At 45.9% G+C, this 23,626-nt stretch overlaps 1 protein-coding gene across 1 annotated transcript in view; it reads left to right on the plus strand.

Moving 5' to 3' along the window:
* MBD5 (methyl-CpG binding domain protein 5) overlaps positions 1-22,089 on the plus strand; it is a 129,007-nt gene extending 106,918 nt beyond the window's left edge. The window contains exons 9-14 of the mRNA XM_058809810.1: positions 4,769-5,755; positions 7,341-7,573; positions 9,479-10,636; positions 15,693-15,766; positions 18,428-18,503; positions 21,524-22,089. Of these exons, the coding sequence (XP_058665793.1) occupies positions 4,769-5,755; positions 7,341-7,573; positions 9,479-10,636; positions 15,693-15,766; positions 18,428-18,503; positions 21,524-21,595 (2,600 nt within the window). The 3' untranslated portion in view covers positions 21,596-22,089. The remainder of the gene's footprint in view (positions 1-4,768; positions 5,756-7,340; positions 7,574-9,478; positions 10,637-15,692; positions 15,767-18,427; positions 18,504-21,523) is intronic.
* The last annotated feature ends 1,537 nt before the right edge of the window (positions 22,090-23,626 follow it).

Consider the following 23,626-nt stretch of genomic DNA (forward strand, 5'->3'; position numbering starts at 1 on the left):
TCTGCTGGCAGCTGAGCACATCACAACACTTCCCTCCAAGTCACTTCCAGCCCAGCAGTGCTGGGGAAATGCAGAAATCACAGGAGGTGGGCAGGGAGAAGAGCCAAGACTGAAATTGGGACAGGTATTAAATTCCAAAAATTAAATTTTAAAAATCCCTAATTTTATTAAGTTTTTTTAAATCCTAATTTTATAAAAATTTTAAAACCCCTAATTTTATTACATTTTAAAAAGCCTAATTTTATGGACTTCTGTTGTCCTGAGCTTTTTGCCCTTCCCCCAGAATTGTGGGGAAATTTTTCAGATTTCAAAAATTCAGCTTTGTTGTGCATGCAAACCCCCTGTGGTCATGGAGCATGGTGCACAGGAATTTTGGGCGGGCAGGTGAATATTTCCCAGCAGAGCACATCCCATGGCCATGGAGTTGAGGGCAGCTGAGGATTTTTACTGGTTCTGATGGGGATTTTTGATTTGTTGGGCCATTTTTGGTGACTCCTGGGCTGGCTCAGGGCGCTGCAGGGTCTCCAGAATGAGTGACAGCAGTTTGTGCTTACCTGCTGAATTATGGTTTCTTTGGAACTGGAGGCAGTGTGATAAAGGAAATATCAGATAAGGATCTTCACTGCTTTCCATTCCAGAAGGAAAAGGGGGAATGGAGTTATCAAAAAGTGTAACTGCTGGTTCCAGGTGTGCAGCTGAGGGTGGAAGGGGGAATTAGAACAGAACTCCTGCTCTGGGATCTTGCAGGACTCTGAGGCTGTGTTTTCCAAGGGGGAGCTCTGGAAATCCCTAATTGAAGAATCTCCCCACTAATGCAAACTGAGGTTTTATCTCTGATTTGTGATTAATTCCAATGTCACCCCAGTGTGGCAGCAGCTCTGGGACACCTCAGGAGTGGCTGGGGGACCCCATGAGGTGTCACAAAACTCTATTTAACACACTGCTTAAGAGAATTAATACAGCATCACTTTCTAACGCAACACATGTAATATTCATTTTAATATTTGCCAAAAGCCAACCATAAAATACAGGTTTTTCACAATACCGCTTATTTGTGCTCAGTTCTAAAAATGTTTCAGGTGGTAATGGCTGATGAGTAAGTTCTGCCCTTCCACTTCTCTCAGTGCTTCACACACCTGCTTTAGTGAGTATTTTTTCCCCACAAATTCCAGCACTGTGTTGTTGAGATTATTTAAACACTGAGATGTGTAATGGAGAGCTTCTCACAGGGAAAAGAGCTGTAAAATAGCACTTGAAATATTCTTCTCTAATTAACACACTCTGAGTGCAGTCCTTTTGGAAAATGCATCTATGGGAAGAACAATCCTGAGATATTCATGATTAATATCTTCCACTCTGATTTCTTTATTTTAAGTGAATCTTCTCGAACACAAACTGATTCCATAATACCATTTATTTTATTGTCCTTGCTTAAGAACACCTGTCAAGCAGTGCTTTAAGAAAAGGAGCACAGCTAAAATCCACACAGGAAAATGAACCTGTTCTGAAAAGAAAGTAGTATTTAAAATACTCATAAATAAAAGCAGGAATAATTTTTAAAATTTTTACGCTATTTATTTTCTCCCAGAGCATTTCTCTGACCCTGTAAGAAAACAACAGCTCTGCTTTTGCTGCATTCTGGATGTTTCTTCTTTCACTGTGTTGCAAAGTTCATTTTTCCCAACAAGTGGCAGAAGAGCCTTTGGCAGAGTCTGTGCCTGCAGGAGCTGGGTTTGCCCTGGGCCTTTTTGGATTTTAGTCTGGCTCCTTCATTTTTCACCCTGATTATTAAGGACTGTTGTTTGCTGAGCTCACACATGCTTGGGTTCCCTGCATCCCAAACACCAGATTTTTGTGGAACTGGGAATTCCAGTTGGGATTTCCTTTTGGTGTTCGACTCCTGCTTGTATTTCTCATCCAAAACCTCCCAGGTGTTGTCATAGAGCCTGGGGGTGGCACAGAAAACCCTCGGGTGATGGAGGTTTGGGGTTTTGGAGTTTTAGGGGTTTTAGAGTTTTGAAGTTTTAGGGGTTTTTGGTCTTTGGAACTTTGGGGGTTGGGTGTTTTGGGGTTTCGGAGCTTTAGGAGTTTGGAGTTGTAGACTTTTAGGAGTTTTGGAGTTATGAGGCTTTTGAAGTTTTGAGGCTTTGGGAGTTGGCTGGTTTTGGAATTTTAGGAGTTTTGGGATTTGGAGGTTTTGGAGTTCTAGGGGTTTTGGGTTTTTGGAGTCTTAAGGGTTTTAAAGTTTTGGAGTTTTGGGGGTTTGGAGCTTTAGGAGTTTTGGAGCTTTGGGCATTTGGTGTTTTGGGTTTTTGGAGTTTTAAGCGTTTTGAAGTTTTGGAGTTTTGAGGGTTTTGGAGTTTTGGGGGTTCAGAGCTTTGGGGTTTTGGAGTTTTGGGGGTTCAGAGCTTTGGGGTTTTGGAGTTTTGGGGGTGTTGTCATCATTCTGTCCTTTGGTCTGGGGCCAGCCATTGGGAATCTCTCACAGCTCCACATCCCAGTGAAAAAGACTTTGCATGGATGTCCTCGTAATTGAATATTGACTTGTTGGGATGGTATTTTGATCCCTGGTGCCACAGAGGAGTTTGTCCCCAGCTGCAGCTGTAAATTCTGTAAATACACCCAGCCCAGGACTTCTGCAGCCCAGTTCCTGCTGTGCAGGTTGGACAGAGGCTGGGGGGACATTTATTTGTGTTTTATTTTCCTGCTGAAGGCTGGCTACTCGTCCCTCTCTGACTCCCAACTTCTCCAATCTCTTTTGAGATAAGAACACATTTTCTGCCTCCTACTCAGTATCCATCAAGACTTTTTTTTTTCCTCAGTAGCAATTACTTAATTAATGTGGAGAAAAGGTGTTGAATGCACTTTGGACCTCTCAGAAGATGGGGGTGAGGGTACAGAGCCATTTCTCCCCAAAACCTGGCAGCAGTTTTCCAACTTTGAGATTTCCTGCTCAGCAAATTCTCTTGCATGGGATTTGAGCAGAATGGGAAACAGGAGCAGGAATAAATTACAAACAGAGATGAGGAAAATACCCAAACTAGATTTGGTATTCAGGAGGGCTCTCTGGAATAATTTCCTCATGCCTGAATTAAAAATCTCTGCATGTGCTCCCTAACACATCCAAGGGGAGTGGCACAGCTGATTCTTCCACTGGGAATTGCTTAAATCTGCAGGTTGGTCTTTGGGACTTCTCGGGACTTTTAAATCCTTGGGGCATTAGTTCTAAATACTGATTTTAGTTCTAAAACTAAATGAATAAAATTAGCTTCTTGTGAAGATGAAGGTTTTTGACCCACTCACCCAGAGTGGGATTTGCTCTGCTCTGCAATTGCACTTTGCTCTCACCTCACCTCACCTTTTGTTATTTTATTATTTAATTTCTGCTCTGAAGCATGGGGAGAGAGGGGTAAGATTTGTTCTCTTGGGTTCAGGGCAGTGCAAAGTGTTCTGTGTTCATTTTGTACCTCTTGGAGTTGTCACAACATTACAGCACTTAAAAAATTGTAATTTTAGTTAAAATTGTTGTAAAGATTTAGCTCCATTCTTATCAATTGAGTGCCCTGGCAAATCCCTTTTTAAAGAGTATTTGTTCAGAAAAATGGGAATTGATATTTTGTGATCATTGATGCCTTTCAGTCTCTCATCCTAAGAGCTAAATGAGTGACCACTGTCAATTCAAAACTGCCTCAAGTAAAAGAATAATAATTTATATTTCAGCTTTGCTAAAGGGGTATAGAGATATCCAAATAAACATTTTTACTTTCTTTGTAGCCTTCTCATGGTAAATTTTGCCCTTTCTTTTCATCCCAAGTGATGGATTTTACACCACCCCAATTTACATTTTTCCTTTACAAATTGTGAATTCCTGCTGACCTGGAACAGTGTCATCATACCCTGTATTTTTTTAATTCAGTAACAATGTCTTAAATAATAATAATAATAATAATAATAATAATAATAATAATAATAATAATATAATAAATTATTTAGAAATAAATAATCTAAAATCCAAAATCCTGTGAATGAATTAAAACTGGAAGCGGATCATGGACTCAGTGTTTCGCCCAACATCATTCCTGTGATCCTTCTTCCTGGTGGTTAATTCTGGCCTGGTCAATGACTAACTCTGTTAAGTCATGCCTGGTTTTGGGTTTATGCTGAAAAATCTGTAATTTTATGTGAAAATCTGTGATTATATGTGAATGAATGCTGTTAAAACCCCTCTCCAAGAACTTAGAGGGAAGTACAAGTGCACAGTGCCATAATCTCCAATGGGGCATGGCACAGGGAGCATCTCATGGCAGATCCATTGCTGTTTTTCCAGTGTGGATCCCCCAGGATTCCCATGGCTGGGCTGAGCCTGGTGCTGTGAGCCCTGGGGTGTGCCCAGCACAGCACCCCGTTAACATTGCTGCTCTGGCGCTGTGAGCCCTGGGGTGTGCCCAGCACAGCACCCCGTTAACATTGCTGCTCTGGCGCTGTGAGCCCTGGGGTGTCCCCAGCACAGCACCCCGTTAACATTCCTGCTCTGGTGCTGTGAGCCCTGGGGTGTGCCCAGCACAGCACCCCGTTAATGTTCCTGCTCTGGCGCTGTGAGCCCTGGGGTGTCCCCAGCACAGCACCCCGTTAACATTCCTGCTCTGGCGCTGTGAGCCCTGGGGTGTCCCCAGCACAGCACCCCGTTAATGTTCCTGCTCTGGCGCTGTGAGCCCTGGGGTGTGCCCAGCACAGCACCCCGTTAATGTTCCTGCTCTTCCCGTTCCAGGGGCTCTGGGCCCGTCGTCATCGATCGCCATCGCTGGGGCCAGCCAAGCTGCCATCACCAAGACCACGTCAGTGCTCCAGGACGGTGTCATTGTCACCACCGCAGCTGGGACCCCTCTGCAGCAGGGCCAGCTGCCCATGGGGGGCGAGTTCCCCTTCGCCGGCCACGAACACTCGCTCCACTTCCCGCAGAGCAGCTCTTCAAACAACAGCCTGCCGCATCCGCTGAACCAGAACCTCCTCAACTCCCTGCCTCTCTCTCTGCCGGTGAATCAGCAACATCTCCTGAACCAGAACCTCCTGAACATCCTCCAGCCTTCAGCAGGAGAAGGCAAGTCTGAGGTGAACCTCAACCCGTTGGGTTTCCTGAACCCGAACGTCAATGCTGCTTTAGCGTTCCTCTCCGGCGACGTGGACGGGCAGGTCCTGCAGCCCGTGCACTTCCAGCTGCTGGCGGCGCTGCTCCAGAACCAGGCGCAGGCGGCCGCCATGCTCCCCGTGCCATCCTTCAACGTCTCCATCTCGGAGCTGCTCCAGCAGCAGCAGCAGCAGCAGCAGCAGCAGCAGCAGAGCGCCCCCGCGCCCCCCGAGCCGCTGCCCGAGCCCGGCCGTGTGGAGCCCCTGCTGCCCAACCCCATCCCCGGCTTCCCCGAGCCCGCCGCCGCCAACCCGCTGCTGCTGCCCGCCGCCCCCGGCGCCCCGGCGCTCATGGCCCTCAACCCGCAGCTGGTGGGGGGCGTGCTGAGCTCGGGGGGCCACCCCGAGGTGGCCATTGCCACCTCCTCGCAGGCCACCACCGCCACCACCAGCACCACGTCGGCGGCGGTGGCGGCGCTGTCGGTGTCGGCGCTGGGCGGGGGCACGGCCGTGGTGTCCATGGCAGAAACGCTGCTCAACATCTCCGGTGGAGCGCCCGGGCCCGCCAAGGTCAGCAACAGCTCCGTGGTGCCGCAGCTCCTGAACCCTCTCCTGGGCACCGGCCTGCTGGGTGAGTGCAGCCTGGGGGAAACATCAACGCTGAGCGGGTTTGGGGAGGGAGGATTCATCAGGCTGGGAGAGACCTTCAGGATCATGGAGTCCAAGCCAGCTCCAACACCTCAGCTAAACCCTGGCACCCAGTGCCACATGCAGGCTTTGTTAAACACACCCAGGGATGGCGACTCCACCACCTCCCCAGGCAGAACTTTAGACCTTTATCCAGTCCAGACTTTATCACTTTTTCCTGATATCCAACCTGTATTTCCCTTGAGGCTGTGTGCTCTGGTTGTGTCAGTTCCTGCAGACAGAGCCCAGCCCCAGCTGAGCACAGGCACCTTTCAGGAGCTGCAGAGTGATGGGGGCACCCCTGAGTCTCCTTTTCCCCCAGCTCCCTCAGGGCTTCCTCTCAGGGTTTGTGTTCCCAGCCCCTCTCCAGCCTTGTTGCCTTCTCTGGACACACTCCAGCATCCCAAAATCCTTCCCAAACTGAGAGAAACTGGGCACAATATTTTCAGATTCAGAATTTCAGATTCTGGTTCTATCTTCTTTTCTTTTTTCTTGGTGTTGTTGGAGCTTGTTCGTTGAGCAATCATTCTTGTAAAAAATTAAAATCGTGTTCTGCTTTCGTTCCCTAATGTTTAATATTGATCTTGGAAATTACTAAGTCTGCCACCTAAACCTACTAAATCCACCTGAAAATTGTGTGAGCAACTGGATTTATTTCATTGTTCAAGGAGTGGCAGCTCAGGAGCATCCCTGGCTGAGCTGGGAGTGCCTATGGCAGTGCAGGGGTAGCTGTGCTAGAGATGTTAAACAACCAACATCCCAAAGCAAGTGATGAAAAACCCCTTAAATACAAAGTTTTTCCTTCCTGGGTGATGATTTTTCAGTTATTTTTACCAAAAACATAGAGTAAGTTCTCCTCTGTTTGTAATGTACTCCTGGTGGGAATTAAATAACAATTAAACAATGCCTCACCCCAACCTAAATGGCTACAGTGGACTCAACCTGCTTGGCATTTTCCATACAAAATGAATCTAACAGTGACTTTTCAAATGGGAATTTTATGGAAAGCACAAGATTGTAATTTTAGAAAAGAAACAACCAGAAAATTTATGTATTTTAAGCTTTGTTATTTCATAAAGTCAGGTTCGACAGTCTGGGGGGTTTTCATGTAAAGTGAAATTTTCATGTAGTAAAAAATGTTAATTCAACTTTTACTCTAGAATGTGAAAAAAGAGTTGTTTAGAGTGTTGTGTGACATGGCTGAGTCCGTCTTTTCTCCTTCTCAGCTGGTGAAAAACTCATTTTGTTTGGGGTTTAAAGGTTTGTCTCATTGTCTCCCTCTCCCCTCCTCATCCCCTCACCACCCCAGCACAGTTTCAGAGAGATTCCAAGGCCTGGAATTCCAGAAGCTCCTCCTGCCATCCCTGCTGTCCCAGGAATCAGCAGAGGTGACACAAAAGACCCAACACTGGGGAATTTAAGAGCAGCAGAGCCCCATTGCCAGGGGATGGAGGGAGCAGGGTTGTTTTCCAGAGGTTTTTTGGAGCCCAGGGAATTGCTGAGGGTGTTTGCCTGTGCTTGCCTTGCAGGGGAAATGTCATCTCTGAACACTACTCTGAACAACCATCAGCTCAGCCATCTGCAGTCACTCCTCAACAACAATCAGATGTTTCCTGCAAATCAGCAGCAGCAGCAGCAGCAGCAGCAGCAGCAGCACCTTCTCCAGGGCTACCAGAACGTGCAGGGCTTTCAGGGCCAGCCCCAAATCCCTGGCCCAGCCAACAACCCAAACCCCATGGCGTGTCTGTTCCAGAATTTCCAGGTAGAAAGCAAAAGTAAATCAGTATTTCAAGCAAGTGTGCAGCCCTCAGGGGGTAAAATTCCATCCTCCAGAGTTTGGGTTTCTTTGCTGATTAAGATAATATCATTTATATAATTACATGAATGTAAATACATTTCTTACATACAATATATCCTTTCAGTAGCTGATGGATTTTGCAAATCAGGAACATTTGTTATTGAAATTTTATCCCTTTCTCCTTAGGAATTGGGTTTAGTTGCTTTGGGAAGAGTTATGCTGCATGTATTGGAAAAAGTTCTTCTATATGCTGACAATCACTACAGAATTTTAACAAAACTCTTTTCCATCCTATAAAAATGATCCTTTCTTTTAGGAATTCTGGTGGCTTTAGCCCAGTAATTTTTTGTGTCACATTTCCAGTTACCTAAATAGTCACAGTAAGTAGTTAAAGGGCTTTTGGAATATTTTCCCTATAGTTTTTTACAGATTTATTTTGAGTGCTTTTGTTAACATTGTGTTCCCTGCCTGTGGATGTGTCAAGGAGTAGGAAAAGCTCAGGTGGTTGAATCTGGAGGTGCCAGTTTGCTGTGGCTTAGTGTTGGTTTTCTTAGTTTTATTTTTTAAAATCTTTTAAAAGATTTTATTCTATTATTACTCCCAATAAATAATAAACCACAAAAAATATAAAGCTCAACACTATATTTAAAACCAACTTATTTCTTAGTTACAATACTTTATAAATATTTTTTTACTTATTAACTTTTACTGCATAATAATACTATTATTTCTAACACTAATCATGTTTTCTCCCACATAATCTCACTACAGTACATCTTTCACAATTCTAATTCTCTAAAATATTGAATCTTTTTACAAAAACATATATTACAACTTATTAAAACTTATTTCTAATTCACTCTTTCTCCCAACAATATCATCTCTATTCCATAGATAATGATCTTCTTAAACCAACACACCTTATCTCAGTATTTACATACAAATATACAAAACTATATAAACTTCCTATCAAATTTTAAAAATTCTTTATAAACCCATTTATCACAGCTTAGAGCACAGGCGTGTGGGATATGGGGGACTGGGGATCCCATGGGAAAGGCACAGAGCAAAGGGGAAAATAGGATTGTGCAGCAATTCCAAAGGCACAGTGGTGGCATTCAGGAATTCCCTGAGGAGCACACAGGGACAGAGGCAATGCTGGGGTCTGGGAAGGAAAGAAAAGGAACTGAGAGCAGAACTCAGAGGGTGTGGAGCTGAGGTCCCTCCTCCCCTGGAGATGCACAGAGCCCACCTGGCTGTGATTGGATTGGATCAGCTGGAGAAGAGAAGATTCCCAGGAGGCATCAGAGCATCCTCCAGTGGCTGGAGGGGCTGTGGGGAGGCTGGAGAGGGACTGGAGGCACAGGACAAGGAGGGATGGGTTCAAACTGCCAGAGGGGAGATTTAGGTGGAATACTGAGAAAGAATTCCTGGCTGGTGGGGGGCAGGCCCTGGCACAGGGTGCCCAGAGCAGCTGTGGGCGCTCCTGATCTCTGGAAGTGTCCAAGGTCAGGCTGGACAGGACTTGGAGCAACCTGGGACAGTGGGAGGTGTCCCTGCCATGGGAGGGGGTGGCACTGGGTGGGCTTTGAGGTCCTTTCCCACCCAAACCATCCTGTGTCTCTGTATCAGGAATACTGACCCTGGTGTTTAGGGCTTGAGAGAGAACAGGAGCCTGCTGACACAAAGCCTGACACGGTGGCTTTGCTTTCCTCTAAATCAGGCTTTTAATTCTCTCTCTACCTTGTTCAGTTTGTACCTGGTGTATAACAAAAAGAGAAGTGCTGTAGTGAATAAGCACAGAGTTTATCTGCTGAAATCCAGCTGGAGTTCCAGCATCCATTCCCACCCTGTCTCTCCTTTCCCCAGGTGAGGATGCAGGAAGACGCCGCCGCCCTCAACAAAAGGATGATCAGCCAGATGGGCATGGCGCCGCTTGCCGAGAGCTCCAGCGCTCTCCTTCCTCCCTTCCAGGAGCCCCCCTGCGAGCTGCAGCCGAGACCTGACCCCTCCCTGGGCCAGCAGGCCAAGGACACCCCCGGCACCGCCGCGGGCGACGCCTCGGTGGACGCCATCTACAAGGCGGTGGTGGACGCGGCCAGCAAGGGGGTGCCGGTGGTGATCACCACGGCCGGCTCCAGCGCCGCGCAGCCGAGCCCCATCCCCGCCCTGAGTGCCATGAGTGCCTTCACAGCCTCCATCGGGGACCCCCTGAACCTGAACCTGTGCGGGGCCGCGCACGAGGGGCGCGCCCGGGGCGGCCGCGGCGCGCGGGGCCCCAAGAACGCGGCCGAGCACGGCAAGGGCCCCGGCGAGGGGGACGGCTACGAGTATTACAAAACGCCCAAAAAGCAGTGGGAAGGGGAGCAGAGCCCCGTGGGGGAGATGGGCAGGTGGAAATGCGAGGAGTTCCTGGAGCAGCACTCGGGCCACGTCCACGGCAGCCCGTGCCACGAGAGGCCCAACAACGCCTCGGCGCTGCTGCAGGGGGAGCAGCACCAGGCCCTGCTGGCGCCGCGGAACTGTCAGAGCGAGAAGGCGCTGGAGGAGAATTTCAGGTATAACAATTACAAAAGAACTATGATGAGCTTCAAGGAAAGACTGGAGAACACTGTGGAACGATGTGCACACATCAACGGGAACCGCCCGCAGCCCAACAGGGCCTTCGGGGAGTTGCTCAACGCTTCCAAACAAGACCTGATCCTGGAAGAGCAATCCCCCAGCTCCTCCAATAGCTTGGAGAGTTCCTTAGTGAAAGACTACATCCATTACAATGGAGATTTTAATGCCAAAAGCATTAACGGGTGCGTGCCCAGCCCCTCGGATGCTAAGAGCATCAGCAGCGAGGAGGAGCTGCGGAACCCCGAGTCGCCCTCGTCCCACGAGCTCATCCACTACAGGCCCAGGACGTTTAACGTGGGCGACTTGGTCTGGGGCCAGATCAAAGGACTCACCTCCTGGCCTGGCAAACTTGGCAGAGAAGAGGAGGTTCACAATTCATGCCAACAGAACGCTGAGGAGGGGAAGGTATATTTATGTCTCTATGCGCATCTCTCGTTCTCCCCACACACCAGCACACAAATCAAAATTTTGTCTTTATTTTGTCTCTTTTAATGGCTTTTTTTCCTAGCTGTAGCTTGTAGAGCTGAATTTCCCCTTCATTTCCTGCCAGGGCCATGAGACAGGTTAGGTTTGGGCTTTGCTAAGTGGTTTCTTGGTGTTAACAAGAAGTGGTTCTCACTTACGTGGTGTGTTCAGACAAATTCCTGGCTGTGTCCAAAGCATCTGATACAGAAATACCTGGAAGTGCTGAGGCTGCAAAAAGGAGAAGTGGCCTCATCAGATTGAGGAATCCTTAATGAGTGAAATTTTGCTGATTGACACACACTTCTCACAGGAAATGCACACACATTTCCAACTCTAAAGGAGGTTTTGATCATCATTCAGTAATAAGGAAAGTGTTCCAATTTGGTCTTTCATACTAAAATTCTTCTTTTGTGTTAACAAATCATGTGCTTGTTGGGGAATATACAGGAAATGCAGTTATCAAGGAGTTATTGATAATTTTATTATGAAAAATTCTCCCAAATCTGGTCTCCACTGCTTCTGTAACATTTTATCTTTGTAGTTCTTACAAAATACTGCACGTCTTCCACCTATAAATATTAAAAGTTTTTAAAATGCATAAGCAGAAAGTGGAGGTTTAAGGAAGTAGGGGTTTGTCAGTGACCAAAGAAATCAAATCACTTAAAACTGAGGAGAGTGGGTTGGACCAAAGTGTTCTTTCCCCAAAATTCAGCCAGGAGCAGATACCCAGAGGAGAGAAGGGACAAGGAGCCCATCCCATGCCACCCCTGCCATGGGCAGGGTCACATCCTACTGTCCCAGGCTGCTCCCAGCCCTGTCCAGCCTGGCCTGGGACATTCCAGGATCCAGGGGCAGCCCCAGCTGCTCTGGGAATCCCAGCCCAGGCCCTGCCCTCTGCAGCTGTAAATCCTGGGTGCTTTGAGCCGCTGTGGTTTCACCCCCAGAGCAGGAGAGCTTCACTCCCTTGGCAGGTGAGAGTGCTGAATATTCCAGAACTTTCCATGGATCAATCCATCCCAGCCCAAACCAGGACAGGGTTTCAGAGCTCATCCCTCAGGAAGCTCAGAGCCCTGAGTTACAATTGCGTTAGGAACTGGAGGATCACAAACTTTCAGGGATGAAACAAAACTGCAAGAATTCCATGTTCAGTATCCCTGTCTGAGTCAGGAGCACAGGAACCACATTCCCATTCCCAGTGTGCTATCATGGATGAACAGAATCTGTGTGTCCAAATCTCTGTGAATGTTTCACAGAAATGAAAGGTTTACTTGTGTAAAGAGGGAATTTTCTTACCTGCATTCCTGAGCAATTTCACGTTTCCTCCCTAATCTGTTGGTTCTGTGCAAACCTTTGCTGTTCTGGGGTTTCTGTGCATTGTATGGGAATTGTGGGCTGTTAAATCCCATTTTATTGGATACTGGCACCCATTTTATTGGTGTACTGAACACAAAACCAGGGAAGCAGATCCTTGGAATGCTCACAGCAAGGTGGGGACCAGTCCATGAGGAATTCCCACATCATGGATCACCTCTGGCATCAGATCACCTTGAGTGAATCATTTTAAATTTAAATATGGAAGAAATGTGTTGAATTCCTTCATCAAGAAGTGTGGGGTGAGCAGTGGAAATGTGGTGGAAATGTGAATTCCAAAGGGCAGGAGCTGAGGGTGGAAGGTGGGATACAGGGAATAACCCACACCAGACCAGAAGGAATCACCTGGAAAACCACAAAGAAACACCTTGGAAACCACAAAGAAGCACCTTTGAAAACCAGATATTCTTGAGGAATTCTGCACCAGCCCATGGTGGGAGTGACCTGCAGCACTTGGGAAAATTCCTTTTCCTCTGGAGCTTCCTGAAAACATCTTTAAAGTCTTTGTGTAACCAAATGTGACCCTCCTGTGTTACATTAATTTGCTGTTGGGATTTGTACGTTCTCTGCTCTTTAGATTGTTTATTATAATTTGATTTTTGTTTCCATTTAAAAGACTTTGGGCATTCAGGTAATTAATGGGATAATGGATCTGTTTGGGGAATCCAGACAGGAAAAAGAGGAATTTTGCACTTCCTTTCCTTGGTGTTTGGCTGCTGGAAATTAGAGGAGCCCAAGGAAAAGCAGCAGAAATTTCTGGGAAGAAAAGGAGCAAGCCTGAGTGTAATCCCAAACCAGAGGAGTTGTAGTTCATTAAGCAATTAATTTGATTATTACCCACCTTAGTTATGATTCATCACCTAAACAGGACCAGAGCAATCAAAAGTTTGTGGGAGCTTTTCATGGTGAATTTTACCAGGGCAAATCCTGTCTCAGTGTGACTTTCCAGGGTTAAACTGGGCTGGTTAAACTGGGCTGGTTAAACTGGGCTGATTAAACTGGGCAGGTTAAACTGGTCTGGTTAAACTGGTCTGGTTAAACTGGGCTGATTAAACTGGGCAGGTTAAACTGGGCTGATTAAACTGGGCTGATTAAACTGGGCTGATTAAACTGGGCAGGTTAAACTGGGCTGATTAAACTGGGCTGATTAAACTGGGCAGGTTAAACTGGGCTGATTAAAGTGGGCAGGTTAAACTGGGCTGGTTAAACTGGGCTGGTTAAAAACCGGGCTGGTTAAACTGGGCTGGTTAAACTGGGCTGGTTAAACTGGGCTGATTAAACTGGACTGGTTAAACTGGGCTGGTTAAACTGGGCTGGTTAAACTGGACTGGTTAAACTGGGCTGGTTAAACTGGGCTGGTTAAACTGGGCAGGTTAAACTGGGCTGATTAAACTGGGCTGGTTAAACTGGACTGGTTAAACTGGGCTGGTTAAACTGGTCTGGTTAAACTGGGCAGGTTAAACTGGACTGGTTAAACTGGGCTGGTTAAAAACCGGGCTGGTTAAACTGGGCTGGTTAAACTGGTCTGGTTAAACTGGGCAGGTTAAACTGGGCTGATTAAACTGGGCAGGTTAAACTGGGCTGGTTAAACTGGACTCGTTAAACTAGACTGGTTAAACTGGGCAGGTTAAACTGGGCTGGCTAAACTGGGCTGATTAAACTGGACTGGTTAAACTGGACTCGTTAAACTGGGCTGATTAAACTGGGCTGATTAAACTGGACTGGTTAAACTGGGCAGGTTAAACTGGGCTGATTAAACTGGACTGGTTAAACTGGGCTGATTAAACTGGGCTGGTTAAACTGGACTGGTTAAACTGGACTGGTTAAACTGGGCTGATTAAACTGGGCTGGCTAAACTGGGCTGATAAAACTGGACTGGTTAAACTGGGCTGGTTAAACTGGGCTGATTAAACTGGACTGGCTAAACTGGGCTGGCTAAACTGGGCTGGCTAAACTGGTCTGGTTAAACTGAGCTTTTCTGGTGCTGCAGTTAAATCAGGGAGGATTCCTCCCATCTCTGTGTGATCTGATGTTGATATTGATGATTATTAATTGTTATTTCTGTTGGAGTTGCTTTCCATACCCTGTTTTGTAGCAATTTGATATTTCTTCCCAAAAACTCCAAGTGTTTTTAATGTATAACCATCACAAAATGCCAATAATGAAGACTTTTTGTTACTTTAAAAGGTCCTTTGTTTCCCAAACATGATGTTAATTCTTGATAACATTATTTACATGGAACTTTGCAATTTCTCTCCTGGCAGCCCTTGGCAGTTTGTTCCTTATGTGTTTGTTCCACATTTCTGTCATGGATGGGGATAATTCCTTTTCTCTCATGTTTGTCCTTAGAAAAGCTCCCAGGTTCTCAGTTTCTTCTGAATTTGTGTTCTTCCAAAATCCAGGGAGGGGAGGAGTTATTGGAAATATTTGCATTAAAAGTGAGCAGGTTTTAAGGGAAAAATGCTACAATTTGTGGCATAATTGAACTTATTTTGTGAAAATTGAAATCTCAGCTCCCCCAGTGCAGCTTTCCCCATTAATGGCTCCTGGAAGTGCCTGGATCAGCACATTCCCAATTTCTTTAGCACAGGTGTGACTTCAAGACATGGAAATCTGGTCTGACTGTGTAAATTTGGGCCTTACTTCAAGAGATTTTGGCAACTGCTCACTCATTACCTCCACCTTGTCATGTCCACACATCAGATCTGTGGTGAATATAAATTATTTAGGAATTGGAAGGCTGAGTTTGGAGGGAATTTGCATTCCCACTTCATTTCCAGGTTGTCTATGGGCACACACTCAATACATTTGTATTTATGTAAAATGTCAAGTAAGATGTAGCAAAGAAACAAGAACTGAACCATTTATTTTCTTTAGGTTGATGTGTTGTAAATATCAGATATTGTTGTTTTTACCAGCAGGAATGAGTGAGCCAGATCAAAATAATAGAGAGATGTGGCTTCATGTTTTGAGATGGAAATGCTGAAATTACAGAGATGTTATGATTAATTTTCTGCTTGTATTGTTTACACTGGGACTGACTGGTGCCCACACAGTGGTTAAAATTGCTTCAATTTAAAATATTCAAGATTTAAATTCCTGATCAGTAATTAAATTCATCCTTGATCAGTTAAAAAGAAAAACAAAATAATTAAAAGAACTGATTTTAAGACAAACAGATACAGCTCTGGTGAAGATTCCTGGATTAGGAAGGCAAAGAAGGATTTCCTTGTGGAATGGGGATGGATTTGGCCGTGCCATGAGCTGAGCAGGGGCCTGGAATTCCTCACCAGGAGCTGGCAGTGATGGGAACACTTTGGTGCCACAATGGGACCATCATTCCCAGGCACTCAGAATTCCAGCTGTAGAATCCATGTGGGAAAGGAGTGCAGAGTGGGAGACTCCACCAGCTCTGCCAAGAAAGATCTTTAAAAGATTCTTCTCCTCAGTTTTGTGCCATAAATGTCCCAAATTTGTGTTTCTGTTGCCGCTGTGAGAAATTCCAGTGGTGGATGAGTGTGGGAGGGGAGCTCCAGGTGTTGTTGTTGGTGCCCCTGGGCTGGCAGAGCAGGAAAAGGGGGATTTGCTGCTCTTTTAACGAGGTTTGGTGTCCATCCTTCCCCAGGTGGAGCCCGAGAAGCTGAAGACACTAACGGAGGGGCTGGAGGCGTTCAGCCGCGCCAGGAAAAGGAACAGGAAGTGAGTCCATCCCCCAAATCCCAGCCTTTCCCTTCCCTGGGCCCTCCTGGGCCTTCATCCCTTGGCATTCCTCATGGTTTCTTGGAATCTGAGGTGTTCTGAGTGCATCTCTGTGAAATATCCCTGTGGGAGCTTCTGGTGGCATTCCTGAGCTCCAGCAGCAGAAATGTCATCCCATCAAACTCTCCTGCCCAAACCACACTTCATACCCAGACCTGGCCTCCTTCCTTCTCCAGGGCTGTTCTGAGAAATCCCCTTTACCTCACTGCTGGGAGGGGCTGCAGGATTTGTGGCCTCCCCACCAAATCCCACCCATTCCCTTCTCTGTGCCCTCCTGGGCCTTCATCCCTTGGCATTCCTCATGTCTTTTTGGAATCTGAGGTGTTCCGAGTGCACCTCTGTGAAATATCCCTGTGGGAGCTTCTGGTGGCATTCCTGAGCTCCAGCAGCAGGAAAGTCACCCCTTATGCATTTTAAAAAGTCAAAATTCTCCTGTCCAAACCACTTTCCAACCAGACCCTGCTCCAGGGTTGTTCTGAGAATCCCCTTTACCCCACTGCTGGGAAGGGCTGCAGGATTTGTGGCTGAGCTCTGGCTCACACCCGGGTCAGCTGCTGGGCTTTGTCCAACTTTCACCTTTAGTGACAAACACCAGCACAGAAAATCTGTAAACAGCAAATATTGGGGCATGAAGCATCAGGATGGGCAAAAAGAGGAAAATTACTGAATTTTGCAGGAAAAAAACACTTCTAGAGATCTTTAAAAGGATGACAGAGTAGGAACTGTGCTGTGATTGGGTTTGCTCTGTGATGGTGCTTGTTTACTGTCATAGGGAAAATACATTCTTAAACCTGTGAGAATGAAACTCAGCTCTGAATGACCTCAGGCTGAAAGGGATTAAACAATTCCCCCTCTTCCCCTCCTTTTAAGGGGTGAGCTTTGCTTTTATTTCTGTGTCTGCCAAAGAGAAAGAATTTTTACACCACTGAGACAGTGGTGGTGGCTGTTTTGTCCAACATCATCCCCAAAATACCTTCCTGGATGTTAAGGGAACTCAGAAGGGCTTCTGGTGACTTCCCAGTTATTTATTCATGTCCCTGAAGTGAAATCAGTGACTCAGGGACAGCAGGAGCAGATTTAAAGTGCTTAAAGCTGACACAAACTGCTGCTTTACAGCCCTGACAGAGGTTTGTCTCCATATTTCAGCTTGCTTCCTAGTTTGAGTCCTTTGGTGACATTTCCTGGTTTCCCCATTCCTGCTGTGGATTTATCTGGCAAAGTTCATGGGTTTCTTTCTGGTTTGTGATGTACTATTGGATTTTTATCCTTTTTTTTTTAACATTTAGTGTTGAATACAATTGCTGCACGTGGAGTGCTCATCACACAGGCCCAGGGTTGGGTCAGCAGAGCAGGATCGGTCTCCAGGCCCTTGAAGTGATGTTCACATTCCACAGCAATTCATGGAACTGATGATTCCATGAATTCTTTGTGTCTCAGCTCCATCTCAGCCCTTCCTTTCCTGCTGGGGCCACATCCCTGCTTTGCTCCCCAGGCCATTATTGACCCCCAAACTGGGAATATTGAGCTTTGACTCTGTGATTTAGAAGGCTGAACAATTGCTTTATTAAGTATAGTGTATTAATACTAAACTATACTAAAGAAAAACTCGTGATCCTTTCTAGACAGTCAGATGCAGTTTTGATTTAATTGGTCAACCAATCTGAGCAACCATCACCAGAGTCCAATTAACAAATCCCTGTTGGTAAACAACCTCCATAACACATTCCCCATGTGCCAAACAACAGGAGCAGCAAATAGAGATAAGAATTGTTTTCTCTCTCTGAGATGTCTCACTGCTTTCCCCAGGAAACATCCTGGGAGAGGGAATCCTGTCTCTCCCTGTTAAAGGAGTGTGTGAGTGCCACAGGCCATGGCTCAGCTTCCTCAGCCCTCCAGCTGTGCCCTGCTGTGCTTGTGGGGTGCCCCATGGCAGGGAGGAATGGTGAATCTGACTCCATGTTCTCAGAAGGCTCATTTATTGTTTTATAATACTATATAATATAACAGAATGCTATACTAAACTGTACTAAAGAATACAGAAAGGATACAGACAGAAGGCTAAAAGATAACAATGAAAACTTCCTGACCTGTCTGTGCCATCACCTTCCCTCGTGACAGACGTGGTTCTGCTCATCCTCCATCTCCTCCTGCCATTTCCTCATCTCCAAGCAGGACCTGCCACCATGTCCCAGTGGGAAGAGCCTTTCAGGACCAAAGAGACCCCACAGGATTGTCCCTGTGCAATGAAATGTGCCTGGAGCTGCCCCGTGACCTGGGGCAGTTGGGTTGGAAGAAGGAAACTTCACCCCAGCTCTCCCTCAGCCTGTGGGCTGCTGCCATTCCAGGGTGAAATGGGATATTTGAGATAATTAATGCAGTTCATTGAAAGCTGGAAGGATCTTTAACTTTTCTTCTGTAATCCCAGCACAAACCTTTCCTTTCCACAATATCGTTACAGGTCTGACCTCGCTCCTGGTGCTCCCAGCCTGGGAGCTCCAGGGTCAGCACATCCCCAGTGAATTCCTGTGTTTGTTTTTCACTTTTCTCACATTTTCTGTCTGTCCTTAAGAGTTACTGATGCCTTTCATCTTTTCTGCCCAGGAGTGGAAAGCTAAATAACCATTTAGAAGCTGCTATACACGAGGCCATGAGTGAACTAGACAAAATGTCTGGGAATGTAAGTTCCTTTTCCTTGGCAATATTCTGCTTTTCCATCTTTCTGCATGTGTGTCTATTGGAGGGAGGCTTGCTTTGGGTGGTGTTCTAACAAATCCTGGTTTTATTTTCTGGAATAATGAGGAATTTTCAGTATTTCCCCTGCATTAAAAACTTTACAGAGATCTGATGGTTCTGAAAAATGGGAGAAGTTGTAGGATTTTAGGTGCATTGCGAATTTTATTGCTTTTGACAAAAGAGATTTACACATCCAGCCTGATAATACCGGGATGAGTTCCAGTCCTGCTCCTGTTCCAGGGGCTCCTCTGGCCACTGCCACCAAATCAAACTCATTTCCTTCTCAGCTGGAGTAGCAGGGTAGTGAAACCACATTTGAAAGCACCTTTCTTTTGAGTGCAAAACTCTTGGAATTCAAATTTCCCCATGAGAAATGAAAGATATTGTCATGAAAGGTAAGTTTAGAAAAAAAAGAATATTTCTAATATACCCAAGAGTGGTTTTTCCACCCTAATTACAATTATTGTATCTTTCCAATAACAAGTTTGGTTTATAAAATATTCTCATTTATATTTCTAGAACATGGCTGTAATTTCATTGCAGCCCACCTAAAAATAAAATCTATCACAGCACATGTAACCTCCCACATCTTCTATTTGGTCATTAATTACTCAAATTATTAATTATAAATGTTTGAACACAGGGGAAAAAAGGTTTTTTGCTGATATTCAGTGCTCAGGACTGAAGATGTGCAGGTTTGGAAGTTACAGTAACACTTTTGGAGCTTCTGGAGTACAAAAAAGGAAATATATTTATATTTATTTATCTATTTGAAGAACTAAAGGCTTAGAGCTGATTTCAGACCCAACAAGAAATATTTTAAAAGTTATTGAGTAGCTTTTAAGTAAGAACCCAAGAAAATTTTCTTAAAACTGAATTTAACAAACTGGGATTTGAGCTTTGGTTTAAAACAATGTTGTTGTGTTTCCTTCCTTTGGAAGGACAAGGAGAGCAGGAGGTGATTGTTGGTCTGTAATAAATAAATTTGGGATGGGTGTTTGGGCTGGCCCATCCTGCTGGCACCTTTTCCCATCCATAACTCCAGGAATATCTGAAGCTGCCTGCTCTGGGCACCCAACAAGAAGTATTTAAAAAATTATTGAGGATCTTTTAAGTAAGAACTCAACCAGATCTTCTGTTAAAACTTAATTTTTGACAAACTGAGATTTGAGGTTTGGTTTGAAACAATGTTGTTGTGTTTCCCTCCTTTGGAAGGACAAGGAGAGCGGGAGGTGATTGTTGATCTATAATAAATAAATTTGGGATGGGTGTTTGGGCTGGCCCATCCTGCTGGCACCTTTTCCCACCCATAACTCCAGGAATATCTAAAGCTGCCTGCTCTGGGCATTGGGAGCAGCAGAAATTTCTTGGTTGGGTTTGCTGCTCTGGTTGTTCTGGCACCAAACTGGAGCTGCAGTGCCTTGGCTGACCCTTTGATTCTGTGGGCACAGAATTTGGGATCAGGCTGTTTTCCATGGGGATTCCCATTCCTGGAAGCACTCCCAGGGAATCAGCAGCTCCTGCAGCTCGGCCCCAGGCGTGGTGAGGGATGTGCAGCAGGACCTCGGCTCCAGCAGGGAATTCTGGCACAGCCCTGGGGCAGGAGTGTCAGGGGATGGAGCTGAGGTTGGTCCCTGTGCTGCGAGTGCAGCTGCTGCCGACAGATGGTGGTGGAATTCCACCCCAGCTCAGCCTTCCTCCTCCTCCTCCTCCTCTCTCCTGCTGCTGCTCCCTGAGCAGCCAGCAGTGCCAGACTTTGGCTCTCAATCCAACCCTAGCTGGGAATTGAATGTTTCCTTTTAAACACAGAATTTCCTGGACATCCCTCATTCCTTATAACAGTCCTGAGCTGGGCTTCCCCAGTTTCCCATTTCCAGCATTTTCTCACCATCTTCTCCCCACCTTTTATCACTCTGCTCACTAAAATGTGTGAAGGTTTGTCACTAAATATGCCATTATTGCAGTTTGGGATCGGTCCCCAGTCAGGAAGTTTTCAGTCCCTGATTTTGGAGTTTCAGTCCCTGATTTTGGGGTTTCAGTTCTTGATTTGGGAGTTTCAGTCCCTGATTTTGGGGGTTTCAGTTCTTGATTAGGGGGTTTCAGTCCCTGATTTGAAGGTTTCAGTCCTTGATTTTGGGGGTTTCAGTCCCTGATTTTGGGATTTCAGTTCTTGATTTGGGAGTTTCAGTGCCTGATTTTGGGGATTTCAGTGCCTGATTTTGGGGTTTCACTCCCTGATTTTGGGGTTTCAGTCCCTGATTTTGGGGGTTTCAGTCCCTGATTTTGGGGGTTTCAGTTCTTGATTTGGGGGTTTCAGTCCCTGATTTTGAGGGTTTCAGTGCCTGATTTGGGGTTTCAGTCCCTGATTTTGGGGGTTTCAGTCCTTGATTAGGGGGTTTCAGTCCCTGATTTGAAGGTTTCAGTTCTTGATTTGGGAGTTTCAGTGCCTGATTTTGGAGTTTCAGTCCCTGATTTTGGGATTTCAGTTCTTGATTTGGGAGTTTCAGTCCCTGATTTTGGGGGTTTCAGTCCCTGATTTTGGGGGTTTCAGTCCCTGATTTGAAGGTTTCAGTCCTTGATTTTGGGGGTTTCAGTCCCTGATTTTGGGATTTCAGTTCCTGATTTGGGAGTTTCAGTGCCTGATTTTGGGGTTTCACTCCCTGATTTTGGGGTTTCACTCCCTGATTTTGGGGTTTCAGTCCCTGATTTGGGGTTTCACTCCCTGATTTGAGGGTTTCAGTCCCTGATTAAGGGGTTGTTCTCCAGCCACTGCAGCTGCTGCCTCTCTCCAGGGTGTGGGATGCTCAGGTTATGGAATCAGCCTTTTCCTCTCTCAGAGCTGTTGAAGTCCCTTTATTCTGTGTAGCTGTGAAATGGCCAGAGCTGGTTCCTGCCAGCCCCTCCTGCAGCCCCTGGGTGTCTCTGACGGTTCCTTTGCTAACTTGTGCATGTACTTATTTCCAGGTCCACCAAATCCCGCAGGGAGACAGACAAGTGAAGCCTCCAAAACTCAAGAGGAGGAAGATCTCTAGATAACATTGAATGTCTTTGTTACTGGTCCAGTCCTTATCACAGTGAACGTGCACATGAGTCTATCTGTAGGTATTGATCCAGACTGGCTCTGTCAGTATTTCTGGGGAGACAGCTCGCTGCCATGGCAGGGCACCACGAGGAGCAGGGGTTCCACATTTGGGGTGCTTAGGAGGGATAGAGGTTGCTGGATAAGCCAATCAGAAATCGTGAAAGGTTGCAGTAACAATGTCAGATGATTACTGAAATTTTTTTTTTCTATAATACTAAAAAATTGTGATTATAAGAAATAGTCCAAATGTTTCTGAGAAATTTTCATTGTGTATATAGATAATACAGAATTTCATGGTGATATCTGAACTGTAAATATTGTACAATATTGTCATGTACAAGCGTACCTAATGCACACTTTATCTTTTATTGTACAAAAAATAGTGTACAAAATTCTTTGGTTTCTATTGAGTACACATACAAGAGACTACCAGTGTAAAGTGATAAATAAAAATACAGCCTAAATGCTTTTATATGATAATGTAAAAGATGCTGTTTTTGTATTTAACAGCAGAGAGAAGGCATGATTATGTAATACCTTAATTACGACATCCACTTCACGCCACTGAGTGTTCATTGCTCTGTCTGTTTGGAATGAACCTTGCCTGGAAGTGCTGGACTCCAGTTCAGGCCTTTAGGAGAGCGCAGCCTCGCAGATTCCAGCGGGATGTGGGATCACAGCTCTGATTAACAATTCCAAGGCTGCAACCCCTCGGTTGCGTTTTTATTTACTTAGCTTTGAACGTAGAACGCTGTAGATTTGATTAAAAATCACAAAAAAAAGAGTAGAGGGACTATTTTAGTCAGCCATTTCTGTAGGAGAAGTTTCATAGCCACCTGAGGAACTAAAGAGTCGATCCCCCCTAACGTTGAGCCCCTCCAACCACCCCCTAGATTAATTAGCTTTGATTATCTAACGTCATTAACACGGTGTTTTCTCGGAAGGGGGCAGAGGCCCTGCTTTCAGGAGTGATCAGGATTGATTGCTGGTGATTACCTTCGGTTTGGCAGCAGGACGAAAGGGCAGCGCTCCGCAGCGTCCGGGAAAAGCAATCCCAGGATCCATCTCGCAGTATTAAAGCAGAAAAAAAGTTAAGGGTGGCTTACAAAACTATTAGCAGCAGTAATTTTTATCAGTATTATGTAACATATCAGATTTATTTTATTTAAAAAGAATTATTTATACCATTAACAGATTCTTATATATATTAATGTGGCTGAAATGCGCAGGTTAAATCTATTAACCAAATTATTTATGTTATATTAAGTGAGAAATGTGAAACATATGTAGAAAAAAAAATTAATACACTACAGATTTAAAAGTCTAAAGCTATGAGCCATTATAAAATTAACGAACGGAAGTGTAGCACAACATTCTTTCCATTTGATTTCATTTTTCTTTTTCACACGGCCGGTGCCGATGGTGCCGAGGCTTCCCCAGAGAATCCCAGCCACATTCCCAGCCCTGGGGGAGCTTTTCCTGCCCCGGGGCCGGGAGCAGCGCTTACCTCAGACCTGCTTGTCCCGATCCCTGTGGCTCTGTGGCCAAGGACTGGCAGTGATCAGCACCCGGGCAGCGCAGGATCCCAGGATTTCAGGATCCCAGGATTTCAGGATCCCAGGATTTCAGGATTTCAGGATCCCAGGATCCCAGGATTTCAGGATCCCAGGATCTCAGGATCCCAGGATTTCAGGATCCCAGGATTTCAGGATCCCAGGATTTCAGGATTTCAGGATCCCAAGATTTCAGGATCCCAGGATTTCAGGATCCCAGGATCCCAGGATTTCAGGATCCCAGGATTTCAGGATTTCAGGATCCCAGGATTTCAGGATCCCAGGATCCCAGGATGGGGCTCCTTCCTTCCCTGTGTGCCCAGGGCAGCGTTGGCCAGCGGGGTCGGTGCTGGGCTCGCAGCTACCTCGGGGCTCCCGGGCGGGCTCCTGTCCCGGGCTCCTTCCGCGGGCAGGTTCATTTGTCTCTCCTCC

This window comes from Ammospiza caudacuta, chromosome 8, assembly GCF_027887145.1.
Source record: "Ammospiza caudacuta isolate bAmmCau1 chromosome 8, bAmmCau1.pri, whole genome shotgun sequence".
NCBI lineage: Eukaryota > Metazoa > Chordata > Aves > Passeriformes > Passerellidae > Ammospiza > Ammospiza caudacuta.